Source organism: Helianthus annuus, chromosome 8 (assembly GCF_002127325.2).
Source record: "Helianthus annuus cultivar XRQ/B chromosome 8, HanXRQr2.0-SUNRISE, whole genome shotgun sequence".
Classification (NCBI taxonomy): Eukaryota; Viridiplantae; Streptophyta; class Magnoliopsida; order Asterales; family Asteraceae; genus Helianthus; species Helianthus annuus.
The window spans coordinates 118,985,619-119,006,410 of NC_035440.2; the positions used below are offsets into that span (position 1 = coordinate 118,985,619).

At 40.8% G+C, this 20,792-nt stretch overlaps 1 protein-coding gene across 1 annotated transcript; it reads right to left on the reverse strand.

Moving 5' to 3' along the window:
* Positions 1–7,239: 7,239 nt before the first annotated feature.
* On the reverse strand, positions 7,240–8,838 carry LOC110870677 (protein FAR1-RELATED SEQUENCE 5-like). Its single transcript, XM_022119853.2, has 4 exons — positions 8,486–8,838; positions 8,118–8,376; positions 7,433–8,005; positions 7,240–7,320 (listed from the first exon to the last, which is right to left on the reverse strand). Exons 1-4 carry the CDS (start codon positions 8,803–8,805, stop codon positions 7,240–7,242), a joined length of 1,233 nt encoding a protein of 410 aa, XP_021975545.2. The 5' UTR covers positions 8,806–8,838.
* Positions 8,839–20,792: the final 11,954 nt, after the last annotated feature.

Sequence of the window (20,792 nt, forward strand, 5' to 3'; positions counted from 1 at the left end):
ACGGATCGTTGTTTCTTGTAGTTGTTGTACGTTGATAGCATTGAGTGCACGGGGATGGAGGTAGACAGTGCGGTGTGTCCTTTAGCTTTTTGGAACTTGAAAAGATTGAGAGAGAGAGAAAGGCTTGAAATCCTTGCTGGTGGGTTTGGAACAGGACGGTTTAAAGGATTAACACGTCCCAGAAACTATAACGTGGAACAGTGGGCAAGTAAAGAGGTAAAGTTATATGCTCTAACATGTGTTTTTTTGCAATTAGTATATGTTCATAGTATGAAAATGTTGAAAAACTATTTTCAACAGGAGAGGTTGACGATAGTACGACAGTTAATAAACGTGACAAAGAAGAACAAAGTCAAAATTGAGGGTATGTTAGAATCGCTATTGGTGGAGAGCCATGAAGACGAAGAAGTACAAGCGTTGAAGGCAATGTTTGAAAGTATGTTTGAGAAGAAAGTTAGTGAAAGGGAGGATCACGATGACGCGGTAGATTTAGCGTCACACAAGATCAATTCGGTCCTGGGAGATTTGAGAAATGATGAAAGGTTTCACATCAACGAAGGAGAGAACGCTGGTTAGTAACTGTTATTGTTTGTGTTATTTAGTTAAATATTTTGTAATCCATTTATCGTTGTGCAAACGATTTCGTAGGGGATGGCATGGACGACGATTTTTCGGATGGGTCACCAATAGCGAGCTTGTACAGGAAGTCACTTATCCGGCAAAACAAAAAAATCTGTAAAAGTAGATTGAAAGCAGTAGGATCTTCAGCAATAGACTTTGATGCCCAAGAAGGTGTGCTGACAATGTTTATGAAATGAACACGGAACCACGTGTTAAATGTTATACCTGTTGTGTTGGTTATCATTCTTAAATTGATCACTGTAACACATTTGACGGTGTGTCAACCAGTATTGATTGACATATTTTTTTGGGGTTGCAGCTGATGTTGCGGGCCAATCATTCGTAGATGATGGTGGAGAAGACTATGCTGAAAAGATTGAAGATGGTGGAAAGTCGGGTCAGGTGCGGAGATCTGCAAGACTCGGCAAGTTAAAGCATGTTAGTGAGACAGAAGAAGGGTTTGTGACCCCAAAAAGAAGAAAGACAACTATGAAGTTTGGTGGACAAGACACGGATGGTGGCAAAGAAAAAGGTAAATTGTTACATGTATTAACATCTTAAGAGTACGTTTATAGCGCAAAAAGAGTTTATGTACCTTTACTATATGTTATGGAATGAAATGTTTAGTCTAACACATGTTAAGGTGATAATTATCGTATAGTATAACCTTCCTTTGTGGTTGCAGCAGATGGTGCGGGGGAATCATGCGTAGTTGCTGATGGAACTGAGTGTACCGGAGCGCTGGAAGAAGGTGGTATGTCGTCGCGGGTAAGGAGATCTCCCCGTCTGAATAAGTTAAAGGATGCTCCCGAAATGAAAGCAAGCTTTGTGACCCAGAATTGCCCGAAGACGAATATAAAGATTGATCGGGAAAAAACGGATGATGGCAACGAATCAGGTAAACTGTAACATGTGTTACTAGTTTCATCATACATTTAGATTTAGAATTAAACGCGTAGTTTGTTGCTCGTTAAAATTTATTACCCTCTAATATGCGTACGTGTCTGAAACCCATTTAATATTTCTGTGATGTTATAGGGTTGAACAAGACTAAGAAGCAACTGGAAGAGAGAGAACTGAGGTTTAGTGAACTTGGGGAAAACACAAATGAAATCGTCGAAGGTGATAAGAGTGTTCATGATGCTGGTAATTCAAGTGGAGGTGACTGTAGTGTTGGTGGGGCCGAATCAAATAAAGGAGCAGGAGGCGTGGATAAAAGTGATGCTGAAGAAGTGCATAAGCCGCTGGGTTTAATGCGTGCAATACTGCGTATTAAAGCAGCAGAAGTGCATGGTGCACGTGATAGTTCCCGTACCCTTTCATAATGTCTGACTTTAAAAGTGTGCTTTATTACTTTATTTGATTTAACATGGGGCATCTTGTTTTGACAGATGACCGTGGTTCGGACATGGAGTTTGTTAGTAAAGATGAACATAGAGTGGATACAGACAATAAAGTGGCTGCTAATGACAATGATGAACAGAACACCGATCTGGAAGCGAATGACGCCAAAAAGGATGAGATTTACGAAGCACGGTTTGTTTGTGATCAAGAGGTGGCCAAAATGGTCGAGATGGAGGTTAAGGATAGCAAACAGGTTGAATGGAATGAGAAGGAAGGTAATCTTCGGAAACCGTTTTATTTGTTTAGCCATGCTTAGCCATGCCTAATTTATTCGAAAAATGTTTATGCAAGTACAGATCGTAAGATTGAGAATGAAGTTAGGGCTGCATCTGATGGAAGAAAAGAAGAGAGTGGTGGCGTCGTGTTTGCATCCGTGGAAGGTGCTGATAATGATAAGGACGAAGATGGGGTTCTGGATGGCAAAGGCAAGGGGGCTGTTGATGAGTGTGACCGTGATTTTAACGGTAATTATTTTTGCAGCTTCTGGTACTAAGTTGTGCATGAGATGTGACAAAGGCAAGGGGGCTGTTGATGAGTGTGACCGTGATTTTAACGGTAATTATTTATGCAGCTGCAGAAGGTAAGATTGAGCATGATGGGATGCATGCTACTGATGTAAATATGCAAGGGTGCAGTAGCGCGGGGGTAGACTTAGTTTCGGGCGACGGTTTCGAGAAGGCCCAGGATGTCGAGGGAAAAGGGAAAGCGGCTGAAGAGGTCCCTCCTGCGGAAAAGAACGGTAAAGACTTTCATGCTCTAACATGTGTTAACTGGTTCCCTACCTGTATCATTTAGTGAGTTAACATGTGTTAATCATACACACAGTGTGCGAAGGCGATACCGTTTTTGATGAACGGAATTTAGATGGCCCCAATTGGAGTCTTGGAATGACACAAATTGGGGGTCAATTCGACGTGTCACAGGAAATCGGTACGATATAGCATTAAACAAACTTAGTATTGATGGGTTAGTTCGAGTCATATATAATATACTTATTTGCATTAAACGTGCAGGTTGCACAAGTGGGAAGATGGATGATATTGCTCGGACAGAAACAGTGCTGGAGCGTTCCGGTGAGCTGAAACACAATCATTTACTGTGAAAAGTGTTGTATTCTGTACTGCGTTACGTGAGTTATTTATTTTATATGTGTTAGGCGATATGGAGGCTACCACAGACTTGAGTATGGTTATAACGGTAGAACCAGTTAGCTCCTATGACCCGGCCATTGCAATCCACAAAGGGCACTCCGGTCTGGAATTTTGTGGGGGTGATATGAATGAGGTGGAGGACAATATTCCGCTTGCAAACCGTGTGCGTATGTTGGCTGAGTTGGGGGCCCAAAAAAGGAAGCTCCCTTTCAGAGAGAAAGTGGTAGCGGAACCAAACAGATCACCTTACTATATAAGGTCTGTTGACATGGGTCAGCCAATAACTAAGAAGGAGGCAAATCTGTGGGAACATATACGCTGATGAAAGCCCATTGCACCTTTTAAATGGGCATTCTCGTAGGAAGCGGGCAATGGAGGCAAACGTGTAAGTAGAACTGCAACGTGGTTTATTGTTTTATAATAATAGGGTAAACCATCAACCAAGTTCCACACTAGATAATTCGTTATATTTTGATTTTTTCCGCAGGAGGGAACAGGGTTCGTCGTCGGTGGTTGATGTAGATAGTCCGATACACATGGTTGTGTAAGTAGGGGGGTCACCGTACCAAAATTTAGTAAAATAATAAATAACATGTGTTAAAGTATGCAATTTATTTTATAATTTGTACATCTGACACCAGGGAGTTGCTGTTTAGAAGCCCTACCCATGTAGAAGCGTCTCGGGCTATGTTCAAGAGTTTAAACGTTGGTAATGAGGTCTCAGATGGTATTATCGACTGTTGGGCGGAGGTGCTAAACTTCCAAGAGAAACGGAAATCACGGGAGGCTTACAGTAGGCAATTCTTTGGTACTAAAGTTGTGGTGAGTGTCATGTATATAGAGATTACAGTGTGGCAACTTTTTGACCTTATTAATTTCTCTGTTGTGCCTAAAGTTTCCGTGGATGCTAACATCTGAGGAACGCGGAGTCGAGGCGCGGATGCACAAGTTTCGGCTTGGAATAAAAGGTGCGGTTAACAGCGGTGAAAATGTTCCTGACTTTCGAAATCAAGACATTGTTTTCTTCCCGATATTGGAGCACAAACACTTTTACTTGCTAGTGTTTGAGTTACACGACCCCGGGATTTATGTCGTTGATAACGACAAAGCCCGACAAGGTCAGTTGATAGAAGATAGTGTCTACTACCTACACAAGGACACAGCGTATAAGATCGTAAGTTACTAAACTGACAATTGTTGAACAAATCAGTGTGATAATATTGAGGATCTGCTTTTTTATTGACCATGGCTTGTATATGTGTATGCAGAAAGATATGTTTGTGCAATATCTTCGGGAGGTTGGGAATCCGCGAGCCGATGACATAGAGTACTGCAACATCTAGCGTATGCCGGTTCCTTAGGCGACCACCGCAAACACAACTGATTGTGGGGTCTTCTTGATGCGGCACATGGAGTGCTACATGGGGAAAAACAAAAGTTTTAACTGTGGGTTCAGCATGAGTGGGGCGAGGAAGATGGCGGAGGTGCGAAAGTTGAGAAAGAGGTATGCTGCGCACATCTTATGTTCGGAGGTGAATGTGCTGCTGCCAAAAATCAAGCAGGATTGCCGAATAGAGTAACACGTGTTAGGGGGGTGAAATGGAAGTTACTGTAGCAACATTGTGCATTAATTGCGCCAGCTTTGTTTTTGGAGACATGTAATGTACTTTGATGGATTTGGGGATGTTGCTTTAAACTTATTGCGGGGTGGGTGTTTTGTTGGGTATGGCATGGTCACGATGTCTTTTTGGGGGATAGACTATCTATATACAATCTGATGTTTAGTTAGTTGGTAATTCTATACGCTAAAGAATATTGATGTGTTGTTGGATGTGTTAGAATATTATTAATCTAGTTGATTGACGTAGTTGATAATATTTTATTAGAGGTTGTTTGAAATTATATAAAGGTACGTGTAACATTATAGAAAATGAGAAAATGCTGCTTCCAAGGGGAACACTCTTTCTAAAAATGTAGTACGAATATTGGAAATTGGGGAAAGTTGGTGGCATAAGACTACAAACATAGGGGTTGGTGTCTATAAAACAACTTTATTGGGAAAAGGAACCATTGCTTTTTGGCACCTTATGGTCACATCAAAGTCAAGTCACAAAGACCTATATTAAATGTACCCAGGGAAAACCTCTATAAGTATTGTAGTGAAGAACCAAACTCATATTCTGTAATACTTCACCACTTCACTTAACCATAAACTGTTAACGGTTCCAAAGTCTTGTAACGTGATGGACCCGTTTAAAGGTAAGGTTACGGCTACCCAACCAGGCATGGAGAAGCGGATGCAAAAGGGGAAGGAAGCATGTGAGGGCCGGTACGGGGTGTGCTACGAAAGAAAAGTGTCTCACAAGAATCGAGAAGACGGGAAAACTGGAGTAGCTTCTGGTGATGATGCCTCAGAAAGCGGAACCAAAAATGTAACTGATGTAGCTGGTGTGTCGCAAGAAACGTCACGCCGTAGGGAACACGTTGTTCCAGAAGCGGAAAAGTTGAAGGGGCTACGAGATGAGTTGGTTAGGTTGCTGACGGATCCAGACCATGAATTATGTGGTTGCCCGTTGTGTCCATACTCACCCGAAACAATCCAGTCCTGGTGTTACCATGACCCATGGGAGAGTGAGCGCAGCCCCTCTCCTCTATACTTTCATGATGAAGAATTTCCCACACCATGATGAAAAGCATGTTACAAATGGAGGATAACAATGGGTAGTTAGTATGTTGAAAATGGTTGAAGACGTGTTAACCTGATGACCCTATGTTGTAACAAAACGACATACCAATGTCGTTTTGTTGGTATTTTATTATGTGTTTTTTTTTGTGTAACCTATTAGTAGAATGTGTGTTTAAGTTGGCTAGAGGTGAAGGCTAATTCTATAACCTGGCGTGGTTTAATGTATATGTTGTTTTTGTGTGGTTAACACCGATTGTTTTGATCCTTTCAAGTAAAAAAACCCAAGCATTATGGGGACTAACATGTGTTAAGCAGTTGTTTTATTTTTGTGTAACCTATTAGCAGAATGTGTGTTTAAGTTGGCTAGAGGTGAAGGCTAATTCTATAACCTGACGTGGTTTAATATATATGTTGTTTTTGTGTGGTTAACACAGATTGTTTTGATCCTTTCAAGTGAAAAGACCCAAGCATTATGGGGACTAACATGTGTTAAGCAGCTGTTTTTATGCCATTGTAAAAAAAATAAAACACAAAAACACAGTTATCAAAATGCAGATAATATTAACATAAGCCCATTAATAGCAAACAGAGGTCCCCAAAGATCTTCGGTCCTACAAACACAAAAGTGGCCAAGGCCATAGAGTTTCTTACAATCCTATTTATGGTTAATGGGATCCAAATAGTTCCACCTTCTTACACACATAACAGAGAAGAGCAGGATGATGTCAAAAGACTGGAACTGTGTGTAAGAAGGCCAAAATGAAGAGAGTCTCCCATTACATAGTACTAGAAAACGACAATAGAGATTTTAATCAGAGGGTGAGTCGCCAGTGGCGGTCTGCCTTTGTTGTTCAGCAGCTGCCTTTGCTGCTTTCATTGCAGCCACCTTAAGGCAGTTGCGTGAGTCGTGGTCGTCGACATACAGACCACAACGCTTGCATAAACGAAGCTGCTTTGGACGTTTTGGTGGTTTTGCCTTTGCCTTCTCACCGGGCCCAGAAATGCGAGTATGAGTACCACATCCTTTATTGCGTGCAACTTCTGGATTAGCAACTTCGACTGGAATGTTGATTGGCTGTCCAACTATTTCTTCCATTTGACACTCGTTTGATTCATTTTGAGTTGTAGACAATGGTTGCTTGGAAAGCACATTGATCTTGAAATCCCTGAGTTGGTCAACCAATTTTGCCAACGCATCCTCATCGGTTCTGGCCACATCAACACATTCAGTAACGAGGTCGAGGATTTCATTCCGCATAACGGACGATGCGTGTGGGTTGACTCCGTATCGACTGGAAATTGAAAAAACCTGTTTGGGGAGGGCATCTCGACGCCACCTATCGTTTATGTATTGTGGTGGAATCCTTTCAACATTTTTCAATCAATAGACGCAAAAGACATGGCGACACAGATATCCGATACGTGTAAAATTCCTGCATGAGCAACTGGCGGATTGGTCTACAGTGTTATACGTAACCTGTTTTGAACATAGACAGCAAAAAAGAAAAGCCCTTTAGATCTAACATATGTTAGAGGATTGGTAATAATGAAATTGCCTAACATGTGTTACCTGATAGACGTTTGTGATGTTGTTCCTTTTATCCAAATAAGTGACGTCTATCAGAAGACTCGAATTGCTGGGCTCGGTTTGGTTTGTGATGTAGCATAAAAACTTCCCTTTAATTATCTCTTTTTGAAATTGCGCGAAAACAGCGTTTGTGTAAATGGCGAACGCGTGCTGTTCTATCGCTAAATCAGTATTGCCAGTGAACATTGTGGATGAGGTTTTGTACTCCGATACATGTTGACGATATCGTTGGCTGTCTACCCTATTTTCAAAGCACATCATAGATTGTACAAGGGTGTTTGCGCTTGTTGAGTTGACCTTGAAGGCAGCGTTAGAGCTTTCGCAGCGGGAGGTGGTCTTCATTAAGCAACACATGGGCAGTTCCCTGAAGTAGGCTGGTACCCATAGATGTTTGATGTTGTACATGTCGTTCAACCAGCTGTGGTCTTGAAGCCCAAATGTTTGTAGGAGGTCATTCCAGCGGGACTCAAACGTTTCAGGTTTGATATAAACATTCCAAACCAACCGGTGAATGCAGGACCGAAGATCAGTGTTATCGAGCACGTCGGCAGAGATCTGAAAAAGTTAATAGTTACTAACACGAGTTAGATTAAAACAGTGTGAGAAGACATATAAAATTTGTGTCATGTTGAATAACACATGTTAAGGGCTAACAAATCAAGCTAACCTTGGAGGGTAGTTTTTTCATTATATGCCACATGCATAGACGGTGTCGTGATTCGGTAAAGACCATAGGAACAACTTGTAGCATGGATGGGTCTTGATCACTCAGCACGAGAGTTGGTTGAGTACCGTGTGCCTTCAAGAAAGCCTTAAGCAACCACACATAAGATTCAATGGACTCGGTTGATATCAAACCCGCTCCAAATGTAACACATTGGAAATGATGATCCACACCCGTGAATGGCACAAAAACCATCTTGTACCTATGAACAAAAAATTGATTTGATGTTAACAATATGTAAAACTTTTTGGGGTTAAGGGTGTATACTTGGGGATCAGGCCTAACATATGTTAATGGGGGGGGGGACTAACCTGTTTGTGCTGTAAGTTGCGTCAAACGCGAGGACATCGCCAAAAGCTTTGTAGTTTAGCTTTGAAATCTCATCAGACCAGAATACAGAAGACAACTTTCCATTTGATACAGTGTAATCAAAATAGAAGTTGGGTAGGTTGTCAAAACGCTCACGCAGGCGTTCAAGGAAAACTTGTGCGTCGCGTTCACCAATAAAAATTCGCAACTGGTGGCTAAAGTTTTTAAAATCCACCGGAGTCCCATTGACATTGTGATGCCCTCCTTTTAAAGCTACAAGACATCTATAAGCTCTCATTGGTCCGATGCGGTTTAGACTCATATTGTGAATAAATTGTTTCGTGGAGAATGACAGCTTCCGTGATATCTTGCTAAGATCACGGTGGTAACTCTCAACATGTTCATGATTATGAATATCATTGAAACTCAGAACTGTGTATGAATCGTTCGAGATCGAGACTAGTATGCTTGCCTTACAGTCACACCATGTGAAGTTGGTCCTCCGGTGCTTAACAGAAGATTCATCTAGGGTGTCGAAAGTCCTCTTTGGTTGTGGTTTTCCATATTTTGAGCATCGAAGATACTTGTGTGTGGGAATTCATTCCAGACTTTAGTTTGCCCTTTTTTTTACAGAAAAACCTGCTTCAAACGCATAAAGTTCATACATGGAAAGAACATCCGCAAAAGTTGGATAAGATTTCCCACACACTGGTATGAACTTATCAGCGACATTAGGAATCCAGTAACGGGTTCCCTGAGGGGTATCAAAAACAAAGTATGGATTCGATGGCCCTGCATCATAAAACGAAAAAGGTTAGGAATCTGCTATACATGGCATGACAAAAGGTTAGAAATCTGTGATATGAGAATAAAGTGGGCTCCCATTGTGCATTGTACAACCATCTAACTGGCCGCGTGATGATTCAGCAAACATAGAAGGACCATGAGATGATCCAGAAACAGCAACAGTCATGGCCTGCATATGCGAATCTTCCCCTGCTACATGTGAACATTATGGAATATGTTTGAACAATGCCATATCTGGGGAAGAAAAAAACAAACCGAGTGTAAAGAAAAAACAAACCTTCTTCATTATCCATAACCTGGTCATCATTAAACGCGTTGTTCATGAAATTGTTGGATATCACAACATCCGGGGATCTAACAGGGGCTTCAGATGACCGAGAACAATCAACATGCATATAAGTGTATACAGAAGCTTCGAATGGAAAAAGTGAACATGGACATGCAGTATAGTTTGGATTATTAGATTAAAAAGTTGTAAAAGACAAAAAAAAACAGAACTTCGAGAACAGTTAAATTACATATATGGACAAACCTGGAGCATTAAATTCCTCATCATTTTGGAAGTCGCTGCAAAAGAACCGGTTGGGGAAACTATGGACCGGCGACATTAATTCTGAGGTTGGTGGATTTGTCTCCATGGATATTAATGGAGAAATGAACAGGGGAGTAGAAGATGACTATGTGGTTCTGTTGAAGAATATATAAAATGAGAAATTGTAAAAGAAATATGGGGGTGGGTGCATGGTACAAATGAGTTGATGGGGGATGATGTGCATTAAATGCTGATGTCAATTCAAATGGGTTATAATATCTTGCCTAAGGAAATTACATATATAACCTTGAAGCAAAAAGTAACAATAACTGTGGGAGGGCTACGTGGCTAAATGATGGCCACTATTATAGTTTGCTAAGTTTTCCAAGAATATAGGGTTTCTTACTAAGCATTATCCTATATATATATATTAGTCACACGAAAAACCGAGCTTGTTACTAAAATAAAGGGTGAAAATAAAAAGGGTTTTTTTTGGTGGGTAAAAAGGTTTTAGGGTAAAGAAATGAAAGGTTTAGGCTCAAAGGGGTTAACTAGGGGGATTTTGGGTAGGTGATAAAAAAATTGAAAAATAATGGTGTAGAAAGAAAAATGGTTAGTCCTAATGCCTCCATCATTTACTTACTTGGGTTTAAGTTGGTAAGGACCGGGAATGAATCGTCGTGGCAAGTTCTAGAGTCGTAAGAACCAAGCGGCTATTCACACAAGAAACGAAAAATGAGCATTTAGTCTAAAGACGTAAATTTGTATGCTCAATAAAGGCTCAAAACTCACTTTTGTGGGAATGGGTTTTTATGTGATCAAGTATATATAATCAAATTTTAACTAAGCTTGTCATGCCGTTTCATAATTTTCTTATGTTGGTTCTTGTTATCACGACGCTTTCGGTTGTAAAATTGTAAAAATATAACCTTATTAATCTTAGGATTCCTAACTTAAACTTTAGACAAGTAAAAAAATGAATATTTTTGAAAAAAATTGGGGTGCTTAGCGGTTTCAATAGAGTTTCGTGTAAGGTTTGTTATTAGGACTTGCAAAATTTCAAGGTTTTAGCTTCCCCCCCACACTTAAATTACACATTGTCCTCAATGTGTCCCAAAAATAAATTTTTAGGTTGATTGGATGTGTAATGTGGTGTTAAAAAGAAAAAAAATTTATGTTACTGGCAGTCTGGACACGGCCCCGTGTCCGCTGGACACGACCCCGTGGTGAACTGCCAGTAACGAAAACTTACAGAAGGTGAACACGGGGGCGCGTTGGTTAGACACGGCCCCGTGTCTGGCAAAAATACGCAGGACACCAAACAGCAGGTCTGGGAGGTGAGCACGGGGACGTGTCGACTGGACACGTCCCCGTGTGGACAGTCTGTAAGCCTGAAAAACAGGTTTCTTCCCCCGGTTTCTCCATTCTGGGCCTATAAGTGATAAGGTTTAGCACTCCAAGCCTTGGTTTGTACCTGTTTCATCACTTAATACCACACCAAGCAACATAAACATCCTACATTACCATAGTTAATTGTCTTCAAGCATAAAGTAAAAGAAAAATAAAACGGAAAATAAAAGTAGTCAAGGAAAGTAAATTGTTCAACACTTGGCACGCAGGCCATAAACTGTTCGATAGAAAAAGAGACTTAAACCTGTGGGCTCGCCATCACCCCGCTTCTGTTCCTTCAAACCTCCTACTCCATGTCTTCATCGCTATCATCACCTCCATCCCCATGCCCCGCCATATACTCCCGGATGCTGCTGATATCGTCTTGTATATCATTGATGTTGCGTTCAACAGCTCCAACCCGGTGGTATGTGTTGTTGGCGAGGTTGTAGGTGTTCCTGGTACACATGAGGTTTTCCTGCAAAAGATCATGTAAGCTTTGGAAGTTAGGAAAACCGCCTCCTTGTGAGGAGGATTGACCCGGATCGCCATGGGGTTGGTACTGGTAGTGGGGAGGTGGTGCATGAAGAACTAGGGCCTCCTGTGGATTCCATGCATAGCCTTGTGCTCTTTGGAAGCTCACCGTCCCGTCTTCCGCCTCATAAAGTAAGTTCATGGCTCGGCAAATGTGGTAGTCAACTCGTCCCGACCATGGACTTCTTTCAAAGGACCTCGGAATTCTCGTGAAATGCTTGAAAAGACGGTACACCCACCCCCTAAAGAAGATAGGTGTTGGAGCGCGAGCAAGGCGGTTGAGATGCATGTTTCGTAACAGGAGATATGGAACATCGAGAGGCTTCTGGTTGTGGATACAGTGAAGGACAACCAAATCTTTCAACCCTACAACGCCACTACTGTCGTGACGTTGGTTAAGAGAGTAGGTGAGGAGCCTGTGAATGTAGCGGTAGAGCGGGTCTCTCAGCTTAGTACTCTTGGTGCTGCTAGGGTTGTAGATTCCTTCACCGATTTGAGCCCGTGCGGCTTGACGTTCATTTTCATCCAAGTCTCGTAATCCCCCAGTATTTTCCTCATTTCCCGATTCCTCTTCCCCGTACAGTCCTATTATAGCTCCAAACTGTGCCATGGAGATCGAGTACTTTGTCCCGCCACACCGAAATGCAACCCCTTCATTGTCGAACGGGTCATACCTCGAAGTGAAAGTGAAAGTACTGTAGAACTCCATGGTGCATTGATGCACCGACCGAAGCCGAGTGTTCAATGCAACTGCTAGTGGTCCCGTAACGATGTTGTTGGATCGGTCCAGCTGGTTCACCATGGTTAACAGGTCCGTGCATGCTCGTCTGGGGTACTCCTCGGGTCTTATTTGAAGTATTTCGTATCTTGCCCGAGCATCGAGTTCGCTTGCATTGAACCTTGTGAACTTTGCCATCTGAAAGAATATACCAAAAAATTAGCACGAAACAATGAGATTTTTAAAGAAACTGCATATAGTAGGCTGGACACGGCCCCGTGTTCAGTGGGCACGGCCCCGTGTCCAGGCGTCTGTAACCCAAAAACTTCATTTTTCGTCTCGGTCCCGAAAATCTGAAAATTTTTAGCCAAGTAGTTGTGGTTTCCCCCGAAAATGAAACCCTAAGTGTCGTTTTTCCCAAAACAACCTGTTTACCCTTCCAATTTCATCTTTTTCGGTTCAAAAACAAGGGTTTGAGGTTTTAGTGAGAAATCGGACAAATCTATCAACAATACAAGTGTATTTACTTCCTATTATACTAATCTAAACTAATACTAACAGATTGCATCAAAAATTTGAAGTTCGATCCGGATGAACTTGAAGAACCCTAGATTTTTCCCCAAATTTTTGATGTTTAACTACATGCAAGTAACTAATCTAACTACTAATGATGATAGAATCATACCTTGATGTTGTTAAACGTGGAGGTAACGTCGAAAATCTGCGGAAAATCGCCTGGAACCAGAGCATTTTCGGCAAAACGGGGCGTGTGGAATGAGGTAACTGTTATAAAAAGAGGGTTTTATCCCAACAGTTGCCTCGACACGGCCCCGTGTCCAGTGGACACGGCCTCGTGCCGAGCAAAAGTTTTGAATTTTTTTTTATTGTGCTCGTGTGCATGCCCCTTTTTCTGAAAAATGGTTAGAAGACTTACCGGTTTTTGATGTACACTCGCTTGTTCGTAACATGTCGGGTATGATGTGGGTGCTTTTCACTCATTAACCGTTTGAAGTGAGATCTCCTCTTCTTCATCCTTAATGGATCCTCGGTAGAGTTTTAGCCGTTGGCCATTGACTTTAAATGGTATCCCATTTCGAGCTTTAATTTCTATTGCACCGTGAGGAAAAACATGGGTGACGGAAAAAGGTCCTGACCACCTAGATTTTAGTTTACCAGGAAATAATCGAAGTCGCGAATTAAACAACAGAACTTGATCTCCTACCCGAAATTCATTAGACTTAATATATTTATCATGTAAATTTTTCATTCTTTCTTTATAAATTTCGGAGTTAGAATATGCGTAGTTCCTTAATTCGTCTAATTCATTCATTTGACAAAATCGATTTTTACCGGCAGTTTCTAAGTCTAAGTTTACATTTTTTATTGCCCAGTAGGCTCTGTGAGCTATTTCCACCGGCAAATGACAGCTTTTTCCATAGACGAGCTTATACGGGGTTGTGCCTATAGTAGTTTTATAAGCAGTTCGAAAGGCCCATAAAGCATCGTCTAATTTGTCAGCCCATTCCTTTTTATTTTAACCTACGGTTTTTTCAAGTATTCGTTTTAAACCTCGGTTAGTCACTTCGGCTTGCCCATTTGTTTGAGGGTGATACGCTGTTGAGACCCGGTGATAGACCCCATACCTTGTTAATATTTTTTCGAGTTGATGATTGCAAAAATGGGTACCTCTATCACTTATCAAAGCTTTGGTGTTCCAAAACGAGAAAATAATTTTTTCAGAAATTTTACCACTACTCTTCCATCATTTGTTGGAAGAGCTTCGGCCTCCGCCCATTTAGACAAGTAATCGACTGCCACAAGTATATATTTGTTTCCTTTTGACGGTGGGAAAGGTCCCATAAAATCGAGTCCCCACACATCAAAAATTTCACAAACGAGAATGCCGTTTTGAGGCATTTCGTTTTTGGAAGAAATATTACCTGATCTCTGGCAAGCATCACATGTCTTTACAAGGTTTTGTGCATCCTTGTAAATGGTTGGCCAATAAAATCCTGAATCAAATACCTTTCGTGCGGTACTAGTGGCACCATGATGTCCTCCGTATGGACCTTCATGACAATGACGGAGAATTCTTCGTGCTTCATTACCATGGACGCACCTTCGGATGAGCTGGTCGGCACACATTTTGAAAAGATAAGGGTCTTCCCAAAAGTAATGCTTTACATCAGCAAAGAATTTCTTTCTTTGGTGATGCGGCCATCCTTTGGTGACTATACCGCTAGCTAAATAATTAGCATAGTCGGCATACCATGGTTCTTGTCTACTCTCCATCATCTCCAAGGACTCTGTGGGAAATTTCTCGTTGATTTGCTCGTTCCTGGTCGCCTCCAAAGCTGGGTCTTCTAGGCGTGAGAGATGATCTGCAGCAGTGTTTTTTGCTCCACGTTTATCTTTGATTTTGATGTCGAACTCTTGGAGGAGTAGAATCCATCTGATCAAACGGGGATTTGCGTCTTGTTTCTTGAAGAGGTATCTGATAGCTGCATGATCTGTATAGACTACAGTTTTAGAAAGAACGAGGTAAGAACGGAATTTATCAAAAGCAAATACCACAGCCAGTAATTCTTTTTCTGTAGTTGTGTAATTTTCTTGTGCATGGTTAAGCGTTTTACTAGCGTAATAAATTGGGTGGAAATGCTTTTCTTTTCTTTGTCCCAAGACTGCTCCAACGGCAAAGTCACTTGCATCACACATGATTTCGAAAGGAAATTTCTAATCGGGCGCTATCATGATAGGTGCATTGACTAGCATTTCCTTGAGGGTTAGAAATGCTTGATTGCATTCCTTGTCAAAGATGAAAGGTGCATCTTTTTCAAGTAATTTTGTTAGAGGTCTTGAAATTTTTGAAAAGTCTTTGATAAACCTTCTATAAAATCCGGCATGCCCTAAGAAACTTCTGATTGCTCTAACGGAGGATGGTAGAGGTAATCAGAAATAGTTTCTATTTTTGCTCGATCAACTTCCATACCTTCGCTTGAGATTTTGTGACCGAGTACTATTCCCTCCGTTACCATGAAATGGCATTTTTCCCAGTTAAGGGCGAGGTTAGTTTCCTCACATCGGGATAGCATTCGTTCGAGGTTATCGAGGCACTGGTCATATGAGTCTCCAAAGATAGAAAAGTCGTCCATGAAGACTTCCATTGTCTTTTCTATCATATCATGGAAAATGGCTACCATACAACGTTGGAATGTTGCAGGTGCGTTACATAGACCGAATGGCATGCGTCGATAGGCGAAAGTTCCGTAGGGGCATGTGAAAGTTGTTTTCTCTTGGTCTTCTGGTGCTATTGGTATTTGAAAGTACCCTGAAAAACCATCCAAGAAACAATAAAATTTATGACCGGATAGTCGTTCTAACATTTGATCAATGAAGGGCAAAGGAAAGTGGTCTTTCCTTGTTGCTTCATTTAATCGCCTATAGTCTATACAAACTCTCCATCCTGTGACGGTTCTTGTTGGTATTAGTTCATTTTTCTCGTTAGTTATTACCGTCATACCTCCTTTCTTTGGGACTACTTGGACGGGACTTACCCATGGACTATCGGAGATAAGATAGATTAGTCCGGCGTCAAGTAGCTTGATGACTTCATTTTTATCCACTTCTTGTACATTGGGATTTACCCTTCGTTGTGGTTGAATTACTGTTTTGTAATCATCATTCATTAAAATTTTGTGCGTGCACATGGAAGGACTTATTCCCTTAATATCTACAAGCTTCCAAGCGATCGCGTTTTTGTGTTTTTTAAGGAGACTAACTAATTTCTCTTTTTCTATGCTACTTAATTTAGAAGAAATAATTAAAGGTAAACTACCATCTTTGTCTAGAAAAGCATATTCCAAACCTTTAGGAAGTTCTTTGAGCTCAATGGGTGGGTCTTTAGAAGACACCTTATTTTGTGGCTCATTTAGATCAAGAATCTTAAAGGTTTGTTCTATGGGGGATCTCTTCTTCAAAAAAGTGGTCATCTTCTTCAATTGTATCGGGTGGTTCATCTTCATCTTCAATTAGGGGGTCATTATTGCCAAAAGGATATTTCATTGAACACTCAAGATCTATGCTCCTTTTGAATGCCCCTAACTGAAGAGGTAGATTGTTGAATTTCCGGTTTTTCAAAGCTTTATGAGTTTGTACAAAAGGTTTTCCCAAGACTAAAGGAGCGTCATCGAGGATGACAAAGTTGGTTGGGATTACCATTTGATTTGCTTGAACCAAGACATCCTCAACTACACCGATTGATTTTATCAGTTTCCGATCGGATAGAAAAATGGGTATTTGAAGTGGAGAAAAATAACTAATACTTAATTTTTCAAAAATGTAGTTAGGCATTATGTTAACACAAAGATCTTTATCGATGGTGATATTACTAATAAACGAATTTTGAAAGAAACATGGAACCGGTGCAATGTTAATTTCAAAAGGATCTTCTTTTATTAGCGAGGTTTGATCATTAGTTAACTTAACACTTACCATTTCTTTGATTTTAGCACTAGTGTTTAACTCTTTTAAAAACTTGGCATGAGGGGTTACTAAACAATGATTTTTGAAAGTAGGTGACAAGAGATTAATTTCTTCAAAATTAGACTCTTCTTGAATTTTAACATTATCAGACTCACCTCCTTCGTTGTTTAACTCATGTGTCGGTTTTTCACTTTCTTGTTCTTCCATTTTTACATTTTCAACTATCTCTACGTTATTATTACAATTTAATTCTTCTCTTGCGCGGGATTCCTCTTCCCTTGCGCGAGATTCTTTTATGCAACGTTCGATAGTTTTAATGTGTTCTAATATCCTATTGGTTACTTCGGTAAGAGAAAAAGAATTGGGATCCTCAAAGCTTGAATCCGGTTGTTCGATCCTTGGTTCCTCATGGTACTCATATGAAGTAGATGGTTCACACCATTGTTCTTCATTGTAAGTATATGATGGATAAGGGTTGAAACTTTGTTCTTCATAGTACTCATATGAGGTGGGTTGTTCACGCCATGGTTCCTCATAGTAAGTGTATGAAGGTGGTGGCTCATATCTTGAGTCATAAAAGTATGAGTATGAAGGCTCATACCTTGGTTCCTCAAAATATGAGTATGAGGGAGGAGGTTCATACCTTTGGTCTTCATAGGATGTGTATGAAGTTGACGGCTCGTACCTGGGCTCCTCATAATGGTTGTATGAATTGGATGGTTGATATGAGTTACTATATTGAACCGAGTGTGTGTTACGACAATTAGTGCAATAATTACCCCTATAATCATCCTCATCATAGGTGTAGTTGTAACCTCCTGAGTATTGATCCATAAGAATCACTCAGCAGACCACAACTGAGTCTCGGGACCAGAAAACAAAAATAAAGACGGAAACAGAGGCTGGACACGGCCCCGTGTCTGGTGAACACGGCCCCGTGTTCAGGGTCTGTATCTGGGCGTTTTAATTAATGTTACTGGTCACGTTGAGCACAGGGGCGTGTTCAGTGGACACGGCCCCGTGTTCAGACTCTGTATCTGGGTATCTAACTAAAAATATGCAGCACGGGGGCGTGTTCAGCGAGCACGGCCCCGTGTTCAGGCTACTGTAAATGCAAACTAAACTAAAATGCAGAAAAAATGCGCGCGTTTTAAAAAGGTTTTGAAAAACTGATTAGGCCGTCGATTTTAAGCTTTCTTAAAATCCTTGTGTCCCCGGCAACGGCGCCAAAAACTTGATGTGTGTGAGGTGTTATATATTTTAGATGTATATTTAAGCCCTTTTTACACTTTTAGCCAAGTTTTAAATTTATAAAACACGATATTTACTAACACTAAACACACATATGGGCAAGTGCACCCATCGCGGACGTAGTATAGTGTTGGTAAGATACCGAGGTCGTCCAAGGACACAAGAGCTTTTAGTACCGGTTTATCCTCAACGTCTAATCAAATCAAAAAGTTAGAAAAAGTTTTTAAACTAAGAAAATAAAAACTAACTAAATGCTGAAAAATAAAATAAAAATAAAAACAGATAGACAAGATGAATCACTTGGATCCGACTCGTGTATTAGTATAACCTTTGATTATTTTCGCACTTTTGCACTTGTTTAAGAGATTATCTTAGTTATTGTAGTAGGCCCCTCTTTTGAAGACGACGTTACCCTCAACCCAGTAGTTTGAGTCAGCAAGGATACAATCCTAAAGGGTTGGATTATTGGAAGATAATGAATTAAGTTTTTAATGCAAATTATGGTAGGCCCCGCTTTTGGCGGTGACGTTACCCTCGGCTAAGTAGTCTGAGTCAGCAGGGATACAGTCCTAAATAGCCGGGTTATAGTATTAATAGTAGTTAACTTATGAGGGGGTCAAAGAGTTCGGATCCCCGCCATCCAATACCTATGGGCATTGAAGGAGATCCTACTAAATTTGACCCAGGTCCCTTGCAGGACGTCTAAACGCTGAACAAGGGCAAGACCCTTACCAAACCGTTCCCTTAACCCCCGACCAGGTAGCCAACATACCTCCATATAGACCGTGGAGATATGAATGGTGAAAATCTTTTATTTTATATAGACAGTAAAATAATGCCAAGACACCACGGACAAACGATAAGGAAAGATCACCTTCAACATAAGCAACTAGTTATTAAAGTCATTAATACAAAACCAAATAAAAAGTGCAAAAGATTGAAAATAAAAAGTATTATACTAAACACTTGTCTTCACCAAGTGATGTAAGAGACTTAGGCAAACATGGCCTTGATTGTCAAGAACTCTTACGATCAATCTTGGATCCCGAGACAACTCACACACTCTATGATGGACAATGGATGATGGTGGTGGATGATGGTGTTATGGTGGTGGTGGGTGGTGGATGAAGTGTGAGAGAGGTGGTGTGCCAAGGGATGAGTTGAAATGAAACCAAGCACTCCTATTTATAGGCTGAACAGAAGGTTGGGCACGGCCTCGTGTCCGCTGGACACACCCCCGTGCCCGTCTGACACTCTCTCTCTTCATTAATTGTAATTCGCAATTACAATTAATGCGCCTGCTGTACTTTCGCCACGCCCCCGTGCTCACTGGACACGGTCCCGTGGTGGGCAATAGAAGCTTCTATAGGTTTGTCTTTTCTGCTGCTTCTTGGGCACGGCCCCGTGCTGGCTTAGCACGGGGCGTGTTCAGTCTTCTGACTTCTCTTTTCTGCTTGGGAGGATGCCGTTGAGGGGTCGGGCAATCCACTTTTGTTCCTTTTCTTGTATTTATGTTAGATTTAGCTGTCTTTTTGCTTCTTTTGTGAATTTGAGCTCATTTCATCCTGAAAATACAAAAGGAAGACAAAAACACTCTTTTTCCAACATTAGTACTTAAAAAGGGTTAGTTTTATGCCTCAGTTGATGTAATTTATATGTTGCATTTTACACACATCAACATCCCACCTCAAACTCACAATGTAACAGTAATAAGCATTGAGTGTTTGTCACACAAGAAACGAAATCGGTAAGCCGATTGGGCCTTGGTAAAAATATCAACAATCTGCAAGGCTAATGGAACAAATGGAAGCGAGATGCTCCCAAGCTGTAAATGATGACGAGTGAAGTGACAATCAATCTCAATATGTTTTGTCCGCTCATGAAAAACAAAATTCTTTACAATCAACTTAGCACTTTTGTTATCGCAATGTAGAGGAGTAGGTTGAATAATGTTAACTCCCGTATCTTTAATATCTTCAAGAAGCCAACGTAACCTAACAATCTCACATGTAGTCATATCCATAGCACTATACTTAGCCTCAGTAGAAGATCTAGAAACAACATTTTGTTTCTTTTTTTCTATGACATTAACGAATCTCCAAGGAAAACACAAAAAACCAGTGGTGGATTTACGATAGTTAGGATCGCTATCCCAATCAACATCACTATCGGCACACAACTCTAAAGAAGATGTCGAAGGAAACAAGAGACTCCGAAACTGAATGCCATAGAGATATCTCAGAATAGAACATAATTAGGTGCAATAAGAAATTGACTAACTACATGAACAACATGAGATGTATCCAGGTGAGTAACTGTAAGATAAACCACACTGCCTACAATAGTACGATATAGGCTCAGATAGATAAAGGAACACCATTAGTAAGAGAATACCATGCATTAGATTCAAGAGGAGTTTCCACAGTTGTGTTATTAGTAAGTCGTGATCGTTGAAACAAATTAGATATATTTTGTCCGAGAAAGAAGGTATCCTTTCTGAGACTAAGCCACCTCGATTCACAAAAAAATAACATAGCAAGCCCAAATCCTTCATACCAATCCGGTGAGCCAAATCACGCTTTGGTGACTCAATGCA